This window comes from Nelumbo lutea, chromosome 3, assembly GCF_056320005.1.
Source record: "Nelumbo lutea isolate HS-2025 chromosome 3, American lotus-T2T, whole genome shotgun sequence".
NCBI lineage: Eukaryota > Viridiplantae > Streptophyta > Magnoliopsida > Proteales > Nelumbonaceae > Nelumbo > Nelumbo lutea.
This window is the reverse complement of record NC_142686.1, coordinates 108218464-108233220: the sequence shown is the minus strand read 5'-3', so window position 1 is coordinate 108233220 and position 14757 is coordinate 108218464. Positions and strand designations below refer to the sequence as shown.

Below are 14757 nucleotides of genomic sequence, written 5' to 3'. Positions count from 1 at the left end.
GATCCCGGGAATTAAAACATTTTGCAAATCTTTTGAAACCGTACATATACATATTTTATATATATATATCTTATTTTGCAAAACAAAATTCCAACAATTGAAATCAACTGCCGGCAGTTTGGTTTCCATCAGAGATAGTGCATCACCGATCATTACCATTGTCCAACAAAAGGGCTGATCCTGTCACTATGACCACTCACTCAGATGAATTCTCAGACTGCCCCAACATGTCCAGGTTTTGACCCCCACTAAGGATCTCACTGATTGACACATCAAAGACAGCTCGATCCAACACCTAGTGATGTGTCATAATCGAGTCTAGGGGTCAGATGTAACTTTCCAGTTTTGCCCATCTGTCTCCAAGGTCTAGGGCAATACTGGAAATCTGGTCCGGTTCAAGGGTTCAAGCAATCCCATACTGCATGTGCCTTGGGTCTTACCCTGATGGCCGAAACAAGCCATCCCAACACTTGGTGGCACACCAGTATCAGCCTTGGCAGGATAAATCTCCCCAGACTTATCCAATGGCTGTGAACATTTAAAAAACTAACACAAGTTTCTATAAGTGTCCAATTTTAGGGTCTTACACAGAATTATACCAAACAACATGAATCAAACATGCACTTTAATTTATTTCCACTAAATAACAAAAGTACATCAAATTCGATTGAAGCTAAGGGCATACAAGACTGTCTAACAGAAGAAACCTGTTGGATGCATATGGATGTTTACTGTGAAATATAATGTTGATGATACTATATAAAGGTATAAGCCCAGATTGGTTGCAAAGGGATTCACACAAACTTATGGCATAAACTATACAGAAACATTTCTGAAGGGAAGAAACCTTGTACGAGTTGAAACAATCCTCAAGAGCTTGGTTTGATAGGTTTAGACTGGCTTTGGACAAATTCAGATACATACAGGCTCAGTCAGATCACACTCTCTTCTTTAAGACAGGTCATTCCCTGACTCTACTTGTAGTCTATGTAGATGACATTGCGATAACAGGAAGTGACACTAGTGAAATTGAAACCCTTAAAAGCACCTTCACAAGGAATTTGAAGTCAAAAACCTAGGAAAGTTGCACTATTTCCTAGGAATTGAGGTAACTCGATCTAAGCATGGCATTTTCATCTCCCAAAGGAAGTATGTTCTGGACTTATTAGAAGAAACTGGCAAGTTAAGAGTGAAACCTATTGATAATCCCATTGAGCCTAACCATAAGATAAGTGTAGAAAGTAGAAAACTCCTTGAGAACAGGGCTATGTACCAAAGGCTGGTTGGGAAACTTCTTTATCTCTATCTAACCCGACCAGATATTTCTTATGCCGTCACTGTTGTCAGTCAATACATGCATTCTCCTAGGACCACCCATCTCCTTGCAGTAGAAAGGATCATTGCCTACTTAAAGAATAATAGTCATATGAAAATAGAATTGTATACAGATGCGGATTGGGCTGGACGTGTTGATGATAGGAGGTCCACCTCTGGATATTGTGCATTTGTGGGGGGAAATCTTGTTTCCTGGAGAAGCAAGAAACAAAATGTTGTTGCTCGCTCCAATGCAAAAGCGGAATACAGATCCATGGCCAATGGTGTTGCAGAAGTGTTATGGCTGAAATCCTTGCTTAATGAGTTGGAGGTTGATTATGAGAAGCCTCTGATGTTGTATTGTGATAATCAAGCTACAATTAATATTGCCCACAACCCAATACAGTATGACAGGACTAAGCATATCAAGGTTGACAGACATTTTATCCGAGAGCGAGTCGCATCTCAAGAAGTATGCCTTCCTTACATTGCCTCAAACATGCAGTTAGTTGATCTCTTCACCAAAGCAGTCACAAAAGGCAAATTGGAGACACATCTACGCAAGTTGGGCATGACTAATATCTACTCCCAACTTGAGGGGGAGTGAAGAAACAATTGGTTAGCCACAAGTGTGGGGTTCCATACCCACACTCGGGCTCTAAAGTGTGTGGTTTCATACCCACACCTAGTTGTTTCTAATTTCTTTTATTAGTAGTTTCTAATTTCTGTTAAGTTGGGTTGGCTGGCCTTATTGTTTCTACTTTTTGTTTATTTCCTATTCTTGTAAGGATCCTAAAAGCTATAAATAAAGGAGTGTATGGGGCAGCAAATCATTCACCACTAAACCCCTTCTTTCTTTTCTCTCTCTCTCTCTCTCTCTCTCTCTCTCTCTCTCTCTCTCTCTCTCTCTCTCTCTCTCTCTCTTCTTCTCTTCAAACCTGTAATATAGTAAACAGTTCTCCTTCTTCTTTCAAGTGTTTATCAAGAAAATAGGTAAAGATAAAATAAAGAAAATAAGTAAAACCAAAGAAACTTCAAAAATTAGGGAAGAAAATATTTCCTAATAGAGCGGAGGCAAGAATGACAAAATTGATTACCTAGAAATTTAGTGCCAAAATATACTAATAAAGTTGCCAACAATTTGGCTAAGTACCATGATATGAGGGTATCCAAGTCTGGTTGTTTGCTTTTGTATACCCTGATCAATAATATCAGGTGGTTCTCTGAAGCTGTTAGCCAATTATGGAGTTGGGTTTTTTTTTAACACATTCTTTTATATACCTTATCCTCTACAAATCCCACTATAATAAACTGAGTCAACACTTTTTAAAAATATAAACTCAACTATTTAGGGTTGGCTACACGAATCATGCCCTGCCGTTATGCTCTACTAAGAGATTTTTTTCGTCAAACTAAAAATATATTTTTGCAAATTAAAAAAGAAGGAAAAAAACAAAAAGCAAACGTAAGAAATTCCTTATGATGGCACTGATAGAAGCACTGAGCACATATAATGGAACAAATTTTGAAAGGCAAACTTTGGGTATGGTGAAGGATCACAGCCTCAATCTGAACAAATATATTTTGTGTGATTGTGTCTATCATTTGAAAGAAAACCTCTTTTTGCAAATGCACATTTAAGTAGTTAAAAGAAGGGCCAATTGCTTGGGGGAAAATGGTAAGATATTGGGAAAACATGCACGAGAACACAGGTTTGAGTTGAAGAGCAGATATTTTTCATTATCATCATCTTCATCATCATTTAAGCCTTGTCCCAACCATATGTAGCAACTAGAAGAATCCTGTTTCGCCATTTTGTTCTGTTGAGTGTTATATTCTTTGTTTAATTATGAGCCCTTAAATCATCTCTTACAACTTCAATCCATGTCCTTTTTGGTCAGACCCGGCTCTTCTAGCCCCTTCAACTTGTAACAGATCACTTGTCTGTACATGACCAAACCATTTTAATCTACTTTCCCTCATTTTATCACTAATTGAAGCTATTCTAGGTTCCTTCAAATGATTTTCACTATCTTATTTGCAATTCAAACTTGAACATTTAATGGTATACGATACAACAACAGTGCAATCTAAAGGGGAAAAAAGCATATAATATAAGTCAGTTAGAGTAAATACTGCTACTAATGTTTTTCAGCTTTGATAAACAATAACAATGCTACCAATGTTTTGGTATTAGTAGATAAAAGAAAGGCTTGATTATAACCAAAAGAAAAGGAAATTGAGAAGCCAACAAATGAAAATTTTCAAAAGCACATAATAGAAAAAATTCAAGAAGCATAGACGTACATACAGTGACTGCATGTTACCTTCCTATTGTTGGAAACATTTTCCCCTTAGGGACAAGGAATCGATCTCTTGCAATCACATATGATTCCAGCATTCTTTCATTGACCAATAAAGTACCTAATTAGAAAAACATAAAAAAACATAAATATTTGTTTGATATTGAATTTTTTGTGTATAGTAAGACTAAGACGTAGATAATGTTCACATGTAAACTTTTGGTTTTTGAAAAGGCATTGTATCGATCATAAGTGAAACAGAATAGCCATTGTACAACTAGGCACTGTACATTGGAAATATACAAACTATAAAAGTATTCACTGTATCATCAGTCCTTAGATGTTTACAAAAAGATTTCCATATTCAAAAAAAGGATTGTAACTCCTCACTATAAAAAGTTTATGATTCACCAACCATGAGTGAATCACTCCTACTACTCTTTTTTTTTTTTGGATCAGTAAGATGAATCCATTCATTAATTAAAGAGAAAGTACAACAACAGGTTGTGAATTACAAACAAAAATCTAACATGATATAGTCCCCACTATCTCACTCCTTCCCCAATCTTACATTTGAGGCCTAAACAATTATTGCCTACTTGCCCCTTGCTTTGCCTATCAGTTAAACTATTCGCTGACCTTTGCACCCATCGAATTTCAATCTGCATTTCTCTTGAATATCAATTAAATCTTCCGATTTCATTTCTGAAGCTCCATGATGCACTTTTGTTCTTCACTAGCCAACCAATCACTACTTTTGATTCAGTGGTTCACCTTCAATGACCAGACTTTCCACTCCCATTTCTCTAACCTTGTGCACCCCAAAAACTATTGTCATTACTTCTACCCAAACTGAATCTCCTTCACCTATTAGAACTGAATGCATCGCCCTTATCGTTCAATTTTCATCTGTTATTACACACCCAATTCCAGAAGGCCCAGGATTGCCCAAACGGCTATCTTCAAACTTCACCTTCATCCACCCTCTATCTGGTGGTTGGCAGTGCAATTCGAACCAGAGAAGATGAAAAGATTTGGGATGAGTCTAATGGATCGACTACACCAAAGAATAGTATTTATATTAATGTGAAGTAAGAGGACAATTCTGTCACAAAAATACAACAAGTATGATACAAAATAAAAGAATGAAAGAATATATACAATAAGAGGTAAAATTATAACTTCAACCCTCACTATCCCTAATATCTACACTCCCCCTCAAATTGATGTAGAGACACTAGCATTAGTTTGCCCATGAGAAAGGTATGTCTGGCTCTAGTCATATCTTTTGTGAAAATGTCCACCAACTGAAGGTTGGAAGATACATGAGGAAGTGAAATGCAGCAAATAGTGAGGAGCTCCTGAATAAAATGACAATCCACTTCAATATGCTTCATACTCTCATGAAAAACAAGATTAGAAGACATGGCTTGATATTGAAGTCACATAAGAGTGACTGAAGCCAAATGATTTCACTGCATGTTGAAGACATGGCTCGATATTCTGCTTCAATAAATGACTTAGAGACTGTTTGTTGCTTCTTACATCTCCAGGAAATAAGTAACCCAGGAATTTGGACAGCATAAGATGTCCAAGTAAGTGGCATACTTCTACAAATTAAAAAAGTAACCACTGGAATTATGATGAACTTCCAAGCCAGAAAATGTCACTGGTCCCAGATCCTTCATCATGAAGGATTGACTGAGAAGGTGTTTCAGCGGATAATATATGTCATCTCGGTCATCTCCAGTTATGAGAATATCATCAACATAAAGCAGCAATAGAGTAATTCCTTGAGGGCGTTGTGAGGTGAAGAGTGAGTAATCTCATGAACTCTAAATGAAACCAGCATCAAATAATAATTGATTTAAACCTCTGAAAACCAGACATGGGGAGCCTGTTTGAAACCATAAAGAAACTTCTTGAGGCAGCAAACAAGATGAGAACCGTCACAATAGTTAGGAGGGGGTTTCATATACACTATCTCCTTAAAATCCTCATGCAGGAAAACATTTTATCCATTTGATGAATGACCCAACTTTTCACTGAAAAGTAGTAAGGAGAGGATGAACTGTGGTCATCTTGGAAACTAGCGCAAAAGTCTCATTATACACTATCTGTTAAGACTACCATCAGACTTCAGCTTAACTAAGTACACCCACCGGCTGCCTATGACTGAAGCATCAAGAGGAGGAGGAATTAACTCCCAAGAATCATTCACAAGAAGAGAATCTACCTCAAAATCCATGGACTCTCTTCAGTGAATGTGAACTATAGCTTGTTGGTAGGACCTGTGAATATCTATGGTAGACAATACAACAAAGAAGGAACTATGGTCAGCGGAAAATCATAGCAGTAAGGTGGTCTAGAAATTCTAGTAGTGTGTCGTAAGGTAGGAATGTCAATAGGTGGAGTAGCAATAGTAACAGGAAATGATAGTATACTTACAGGAGTTAGCGTAGATGAGGTATCATGCCCTAGAGGAGGAGGAGAGGTGGGGATCGTAGGAACTAGAGAAAATATCCACTTCCTGAAATATGTTTGATGCAGCAACTAAGGGATGGTGCTTCTAAAGTACCTGTAGGCTCAAAATGTTGCAAAATGAACACTGAAGGAGTAGAAATGTTGGTGATATGCTAAAAAAATGAAAGATTTTCAAGGAAAATACATTCTGAGAGATCATAGTCCGGTGAGATTTCAAATCATAACAAGCAAACCCTTTATGATCAAGGCTATATCCCAAAAAAGCACAAAAGGCAGACTGAACAGATAGCTTAGTACACTCATGAGGAAGATGTGCAAAGCATATGCAACCAAACATATGAAGCATAGGAACATTAGGAGTTCTAAAGAGGGACCGATGTGGAGACAGGTTACCAAGATGGAAGAAGGTTAATGAAATGCACAACAGTGCTGGCCACCTCCACCCAGAAGGTTGCTAGAGCATGCAAATCTAAAAAAGGGTTCTAACATCACTCAAAATATGACTATTCTTGTGTTCAACAACTCAATTTTGTTGAGGAGCCAAAAGCAGAAAAGGCAGAGGAAATTGTTGAGGACATAAGCTATTGAATCTTATCTTCAATCGTAACATTAGCAGTGTCACTCTTGGTCTGATCAATGGAAGATAAAGCATCACCGCATCCCCCAACAATAGTCTGGTAAACCCTATGCTGATTTTGCTTTGCTCCAAATCGGTTTCCCTTAGATGGCCTAGTAGGACATTCGGTAATAATATATCCATGTTTCTTGCATTAAGTACAAGTATTCTTCTTTCCGTAGTGAGATATCACATGCCCAAATTCCTTTCATTCATAACATTGTACTTTGGATAAGTCCTTTGATTTGGACTTATCTGCTGCAAAAAACATAGCCTCCACTCCATCAATCTTTGCATTCATTGCCGACTAAGTGATCATCCTAGTTTCTTCCCAAAGCAAATCACCAAGGATAGTGTCAAGGGTCGGTACAGTATTCCTACAAAGAATATTTGATATTATTATTTCATATTCAGGACGGAGATGCATCAGAAAGTGCATTACTTTTCTCCTATCAAAGTGTTCCTTTAGTGCCTTGATACAGCAAGTTGAAGATATCTCACAAGTATGAACAAGTTCATACTCTATCCAAGGATTGTAAAAACCAGCATACTCCTAAATTTTACTTTTACCCTAGCTGTATGAAAATTTCTCAGCTTTTATCTGGTACTGCCTTGAGATGTTAGACTGTTGATAAACCTTTTCCAGAATGCAACCTGAACATTATTAATCCTCCAAGATTGCAACCCCCTTCGCATCAGTTTTCTCAAGCTTGGTGGGGGTTCCATCAATACACCCTCACAGCTCTTTTCCATCAACATAAAACTAGAAATGAAATTCCCACAGGGCATAGTTGGTGCCATCAAACTTTTGACAGTCCAAAAAAGGAGAGTTCTCAGAGAAATCGAATAAGAGAAGGGAACAAAACCATAGAAAAACAGATTTGATCTTCACCAAAAAATTGTGAATCCTAATGATGTGCTATACTCTCATAGTCCCTATTGTACTTTATATACTCTTTATTTCTTTGTTTGCTTTCTTTTTAGCCCTGTAAGGGAATTTTTGTAATTGTACATATATTTATATATATAAAGGGCTCTTTGGGGGTGGGGGTCGATTCAATCTCTTGACACCCATGAAATATATGTTTTCTCTCTTATTTGAACCACCAAGTTGACATGGTATCAAAGCAGACAATTCGATCTACTGAGAAAGAAGTTTGATTCTTGGGTTTAGAAGAGTGTTTCAAGGGCTTCTTATTCCATCTTCGGTTGCTGGATTGAGAGCTCTCTGGAGACTATTTTGATCAGTCCAAGAAGCCGTTGTTCTACCTGGAAAAGACACCTCGCAGGTTGGATTTTAATAGTTTTCTCCCAATTGGTTGATCCAATCAGCTTAGGTTTTCAGATTTGGTGTCATCCTAGGGTTATCTATCATATCTATTGTCTGGCTCAATTTTGGATTACTTTTTGAAGGATTTTTTATCCCTCCTTTGGACCGGCAGTCCTGAAACCTTCTTTTTTTTATCCCTCCTTTGGATCCTTAGTGCTATTGTGCCTCCTGTTGTTGTACCTATGAGGAGAATGAGGACAACCTATGAGATGTATACTAACCTGAAGATTATTGTTAGTCTAACATGTCAAGGTAATATCAAATATAATCTGAAATCTTTGTTTATACTCAAGGAAATAAGAGGATACAGGAGTATTATGTTGGGTTCCTTGACTTGTGGGCTGAATATGAATTAGTTCACATTGATCCTTCTAACTCTTCTGAATGTGTTAAGTACCTTCAAAAACATTTTGAGAAGACGAAGGTGAACCAGTTCCTTATTTAATCGGAAAAAGAGAAAAGACTAATCATGGTGGTGATTATTCAAATCATAAAGGGGCCAGAAGGCCTTTTGATTGCTACTAGTGTATTTGGATGGGTTCCTATTCCTAATTTCCTTTCTATCCTGCTTCTCCAAACTTCAAAGCTAGACAAGTGTTCCTGACACTTTAAAAACTTTAATTTCTTATTTAATTAGAGAAAGAAGAGACTAGCCGGGCACTTGTAAAAAAAATAACTTTTCTAAATTTAAGATATTGATGCAGTTTCACAAATAAATCAATATAGGCTACAGTTATGCAAGAAAATAAAGATATTGAATATTTAGTTTACAGTCACCCCTTTGTTTCCCAGATAAAAAGTGCAACCTTAGATGTACCCTTTGTACTTTTGAGAACATCCTTGCTCTCATCTCAACCTTGGTTCATTTGGACACTCTTAGCTGTGATAGGCAGGGTGCGCAACACAACTCTCCAGTTGTCATTGGATAAAGCAAAACTTTTTTTCCAGAAAGAATACCACCTTTCCCTGCCAATGACAAACAAATTGTAAACCAGTAAGCTTACCCATTGGCTCAGAGATCAGAATGTCTGCTTTCTCAGGCAATTCAACTTCTTCAACTTTGCCTTTGATCACCTGCAATAGATAATAAAATAACCACAAAAAAAATGAGAATATGAACCAATAAAGGCATTACCTAAAAACTTGAAATTTAGCTCTGATTCTAAGTGGCAAACTGAATCTTACTGTGATCTGTTGAGCTAGCGATGGATTCCCAGCAATAAGCTTCTGTGCATATTCTGCCATTTCAGATGCTTCCACTGCATAAACATGCTTTGCTCCAGCCTAATGCAGAAACAGTACCAAAGAAAACTTTTGAAGTTTTCAGCATAAAACATAGAGATGCACATACATGGAACAGGCATAAGCTCTTGCACAGAGCATCATGGACTTACCTGAGCAGCAAATAGTGACAGAATACCACTACCTGCACCCACATCAACCACTACACGGCCAATAAAGTCTCTGCGATTCTCAATGACAGCAGCATAATATGTTCCTGAAGCCAATAGAAACATTACTTGGATCAACACAGATTTTTCTTGGTGGATATTTTACACATACACCCGTATTCTTCTCTGTTATCCACAAATGCTGACGATAAATCTGAAAACATTTGCATTTTAACCTTAAGAGCATAAGAACAACAATGCAGTTTCACTGAGATAGAACAGACACGAGTCTTCAAGGGAGCAACAAAATTACAGGTTTATGGTATAACCTGTTCTCACATAATCCTGTAACATATTTTGTTGATGCAGCAGTTGTCCATAGTAATGGAAGTACATTTTAGCAGAAGCTGCCTCTACTTTTCTGTCAAACTTGCTTTTAGAAGTTACAACTTTTCCATTTTCTAAGCATGCTCCTGAAATGGAAAAAATAAGCAATCACAATCCTAGTAAGTTAGATTCAACTGTAGTTCTATGATAGAAATGCATTCAACCAAAAATTATCTGATTTGCATTAGAAAACTGCAACAAGAAATCAAATTCAGAAAGAAAATGCAGAAAACTAAAATTTTCACCAGCCAAGACAAATGAGCTCTGTCAGATAATGCTTTACAATAATAGTTCACAATACTTAGCATGTTATGAGATCGTCAAGCTTACAAAGCTTTCTATAAAATGCCCATGTTATATGACCTTGAAACTTCCATTGGCAACCAACTTCCTTGAAGTGTGTTAATCCAGAATCCGTTAGTGAATTTTGCAATAAGCAACATGCATTATCAAATATCCTAAAGTTTTTCCATGTTCAATAACGCAATCTGTAGTCCTAAACTCCCAACAGCTTTACTGGATATTTCTTAAAGAAAGTCTATCACAAGACAAATGAGCTCTGTCAGATAATGCTTTACAATAATAGTTCACAATACTTAGCATGTTATGAGATCGTCAAGCTTACAAAGCTTTCTATAAAATGCCCATGTTATATGACCTTGAAACTTCCATTGGCAACCAACTTCCTTGAAGTGTGTTAATCCAGAATCCGTTAGTGAATTTTGCAATAAGCAACATGCATTGTCAAATATCCTAAAGTTTTTCCATGTTCAATAACGCAATCTGTAGTCCTAAACTCCCAACAGCTTTACTGGATATATCTTAAAGAAAGTCTATCACAATATGAGGAAAAAAAATATGAAAAGTCAAAGTGAATATGTTTCTACCCAATTCATGCCCTGAAACCTGAATATGCAATAGCTTGAACCCATTTAGTCACTACATCTTAGCAAATTAAAAAAAAAAAGGTTTTAAAATAATTAGTTCCTTTATCTTCAAATCAAACTTCACTACCTTAAATATCAGATTACATTAAGAAAGAAATTATCCAAAACTTCTTCCGAGGGATGGCAGTAAAAAGATTAATAACATGTTTAGTCATTACAGGAAAGGAAACAAAATAGTAATGACTTTCCACGTTCAATAGGAGATAGAATAGATTTTTTTAAGTGTTCAAAGAAGCAACAGATGAGGTGTGGAAATAAAGTATCACACTTTATTTCTGGTGACATGTTTATCAATACTTTATGTCTGACAACGTATTATGATGGTAATGATTTGTGCACCAAATAAAATGGCAAAGGAATTAGGAGTAGGTATGATACCAGCACTAGCATCAACTGCTTTGCTCTTCCATTGTTCAAATGCACAATGGAAGGCTTTGCTCTCGTCTTCTGTTCTAAATCGAAGAGTAATTCCCCTTGAATAAGACTGCCGGTTGAAAATGAAATATAGTATAAGAAAGACGCAATACAAATAGAATAGTGTAAACAAATTCATGTACAAGGATCAGAAGGAAGAACAAACTTCATACAAAGGTACTACTGTGCTAGAGCCCCGGATTACCAGTTACCACTCGATAATACATTTTTTATATCTTAATTCTTAAAATAGCTGGCCTACCTTTCCCATCCTGTTGCCTTCAGAATTTTCGCTTATGCATACGGACTTGACAGGGCCTAACTTGAAAAGCTGAAACAAGCAGCACATCGACCACAATGTGCATGTTAACGCCATTGCTGAACAGATTTTCGAGGCCATAGAAAGTAACTCAATAAACCCTCTATTAAGAGGAACTTCGGGCACGTAACGACTTCAGAGAATTACACGATAGGAAACCAACCTGTGCGGTAGAAATATCGACGTGAACAGCCTCGGCAGATTCTGATTTTTGGTGGAACTGAAGCTTGGTAGCTCCACACTCGGTGCTGAAACAAGCCACTGCTGATGAACAAGAAGGTGAAGAAGAGGATGGTAGTAGAGAGAAGGATAATAATGTGAACTCGTGTTGCTTCTGTTTTTGCCCCAGAGAAACCTCCATCATTGGAGGCTGGTTTTTATTTATTTGCTTATTTACTTAATGGTGATACTCTGGAATTGATCAATGGTGATACTCTGAAACTAATCAGTGGTAATACTCTGAAACTGATCGCTATGCTGTAATATCTGCGAAGAGAAACTAGGGTTTCTGCGTCATTATGGAACATAGGTGACAAAAGCTCGAAGAAAAGAATCGCAGCCGCCAAAAAAGAGAAGAGGAGGTGCAAGTACTTATCTGTAGTCTTGTTGAAATGATTTCCGAATTTGTTTATACCCTCTCTACTCCCCCAGTGGGGCGCCGATGTGAACTCCCCTTTGGCAAGCAATGGATACGGTCGTTACTTTTTGTTTTGGTAAATCATAAAGACCCCATTTTTCTTTGTAACAAATACTTCCCGAATTTTTCTTTGTAACAAACATCCCTGAATTTTCACTTTAGGCTGTGTTTGTTTCGGTGTAAATTCAGTTTTACACCGAAGAAAAAGTTGGCGCCAGTTTAGTGATAGATGAAAAATAGAACCAAAGGTAGATTTAAATTTCTACGCTGATGATGTTTGGCCGCCATGAAGTCAAAAGCTTCTCAAGTATGTTACCAGATTTTGCTTCAAGAAACTCTACGGCTCTATTTGGTTTGTGGAAAGATTTGAGTGGGATGGGAAAATATGAGATAGGATGGTATGGGAAAGTATAAAAATTTACCTTTCCATTGTTTGGTTTTTTTATATATGGGAAAGTATAAAGATTTGAGTGGGATGGGAAAATATGAGATAGGATGGTTTGGTTTTTTATAACAAGTTGGCTCTTCGTCGGAGTTTCACCAGAGTTGAGAAAGCAAATCTCCATGAGTTGCAGCGGTGAGAGTTGAAGAACAAAGCTCCATGAGTTGCAACGGCGAGATCTCCATGAGTTGCAGTGACGAGAGTTGCCGATAGTTGAAGAACAGAGCTCCATGAGTTGTAGCAATGAGAGTTGAGAAAGAAAATCTGGTGAATACGAGAAGAATAGGAGTGCCCCTCGCATATTACCACATATCTGGCAAAAGACATCAAGAATAGGAGTGCCCCTCGCAAATCGCCTCAAATCTAGCGAAGATGGGAAGAAGGTGAGGGAGAAGAGAGAATAAGAAGATGGAGGGAGATCGCCACCGCCCCTCGCATTGGTTCCTTTCCAGGTGAAGAAGGAAGCCAGTAACAATGGTTCCTTCGATGGTAACAGTGGTTTCTCAAACTTTTCCAATGGGGTCGCACTGTTTTGGTGTGACCCCAAATCCACGATTTTGGGATCTGAAATCCCACATTTTCCTCATCCCATCATTTTATTTCACTAAAAACAAATGAGAGAAAAATGAATATTCCCTTGTTATCATCCCCATTCCACAACCCAAACGGAGCTTAGCAAAAAAAAAATCACTAAGAACTCTAGAACTCTTCATCGAGGAGAAAATTAACTAGGAATTATGGAACTCTAGCAAAAAAATCATCAAAGAACTCCGGAACTCTATAACTCTAGCAATCTTGTGACATCCCATATTTTTCTCATCCCATCCTTCTATTTCCCTCAAAACAAATGAGAGAAAAATGGAATATTCCCTTTTTCCCATCCCAATCCCACAAACCAAACGGAGCCTAGCAGAAAAAATCATTAGGAAATCTTCCTCAAGGAGAAAAATCACCATAAAACTTACCAAGAACTCTAGAACTCTAGCAGAAAAATCATGAGGTAGACAGATCCCATTGTCCTTCGGCTCTAGCTCCGTGAGGTCCCACCCTAGGTGCTATGCGATGGTGGAAACGTCGGTCAAACCTAGTTTACCACTACATTGTTGGGAAGAGGTGCGAGTTCCAATTCGTTGTCATTTGGTACCAACCTGGGTGAAGGAAGTACAAATCTACAACACTGATTATTACGCCGGTGAAGATGCTTGCAGCATGGAGGCTGAGTAGAGCACCCAAGCTGAAGACTAATCGAAGAAGGGGGGAAGCTAAAGACTGATGGTAGGTACGAACAGATGAGAGTGAAACTGGGAGGAAGAAGAACAAGGAGAGAGAAGGAGAAGAAGAAGAATAAGAGAGAGAATAATGAGCGATGTATTTATTACATTGATTATCGATGTAAATAAAATTATGAAAATTTACACCGATTTTTTGTGTAAAATTACATGTTTACCAAACACATGTAAAATCGAACCAGGGTGTAAAGTTTACCCTAGTTCGATTTTCCACCCCAAACAAATGTAGCCTTAGGCTCAATTTGGAAGGAGTACAAACACAAATATGTAATGTACAAAAAAATACAAAATACAGGGTTTTGCACTCTACATTTTTGTATTTGTACTCCTTCCAAATGGAGCCTTATGATAAATATCTCATAGTTCTGTCATAAACTTCCAAAATAACTCTGATTTAGCAGTTTAAAATTGTTTGAATTTCTAAATTGTCATTTTTTATTTATTTGAATGATTTATGGTTCGATTATATTTCTAAACATAATACTGAAGTCCTCTCAATTGCTTTAATAGATCCTTGTAGATTTTTTGTCTGATTCAATATTCAAATGGAAGTGACGGAAATTTCTTTTTAGTAGATATAAATTTAGTTTTTGCTTAGTTTATTTTTTTATTGGAAAAATGAGTGGATAATTTTTATATTTTGATATGAAGAAATGAATAAATAATTATAAAAACTTTTTTATCATGAAACGATTCGTGTTATTTTTGTTGGTCTCGTTGGGAGAAAATGGAGGTATTTTTAGTTAAATATGGGGCTAAGAGAAAAAAAGTAAAGGAAATAAAAAATAAGGAAAGTTGAGGTGGACATTTTGTCATTGACCCCATAGTACACAAAGGATATTTATAATTTACCTTTTTTTACAGGACAATCACTAGTAAAATGC

At 37.1% G+C, this 14757-nt stretch overlaps 1 protein-coding gene across 4 annotated transcripts in view; it reads right to left on the bottom strand.

Moving 5' to 3' along the window:
- Positions 1–12529, bottom strand: part of LOC148867495 (putative histone-arginine methyltransferase CARM1) — a 47049-nt gene extending 34520 nt beyond the window's left edge. For 2 of the 4 annotated variants that reach the window (XM_088978747.1, XM_088978748.1), the window contains exons 1-8: positions 11669–12529; positions 11449–11517; positions 11151–11256; positions 9768–9911; positions 9442–9545; positions 9233–9331; positions 9052–9121; positions 3642–3738 (exon numbers count right to left, since the gene is read on the bottom strand). In XM_088978747.1, the coding sequence (XP_088834873.1) occupies positions 3642–3738; positions 9052–9121; positions 9233–9331; positions 9442–9545; positions 9768–9911; positions 11151–11256; positions 11449–11517; positions 11669–11869 (890 nt within the window). In that variant the 5' untranslated portion in view covers positions 11870–12529. Of the gene's footprint in view, positions 1–3641; positions 3739–9051; positions 9122–9232; positions 9332–9441; positions 9546–9767; positions 9912–11150; positions 11257–11448; positions 11565–11668 lie in introns of all 4 variants that reach the window. The other 2 variants (XM_088978749.1, XM_088978751.1) reach the window with 2 other exon arrangements.
- Positions 12530–14757: the final 2228 nt, after the last annotated feature.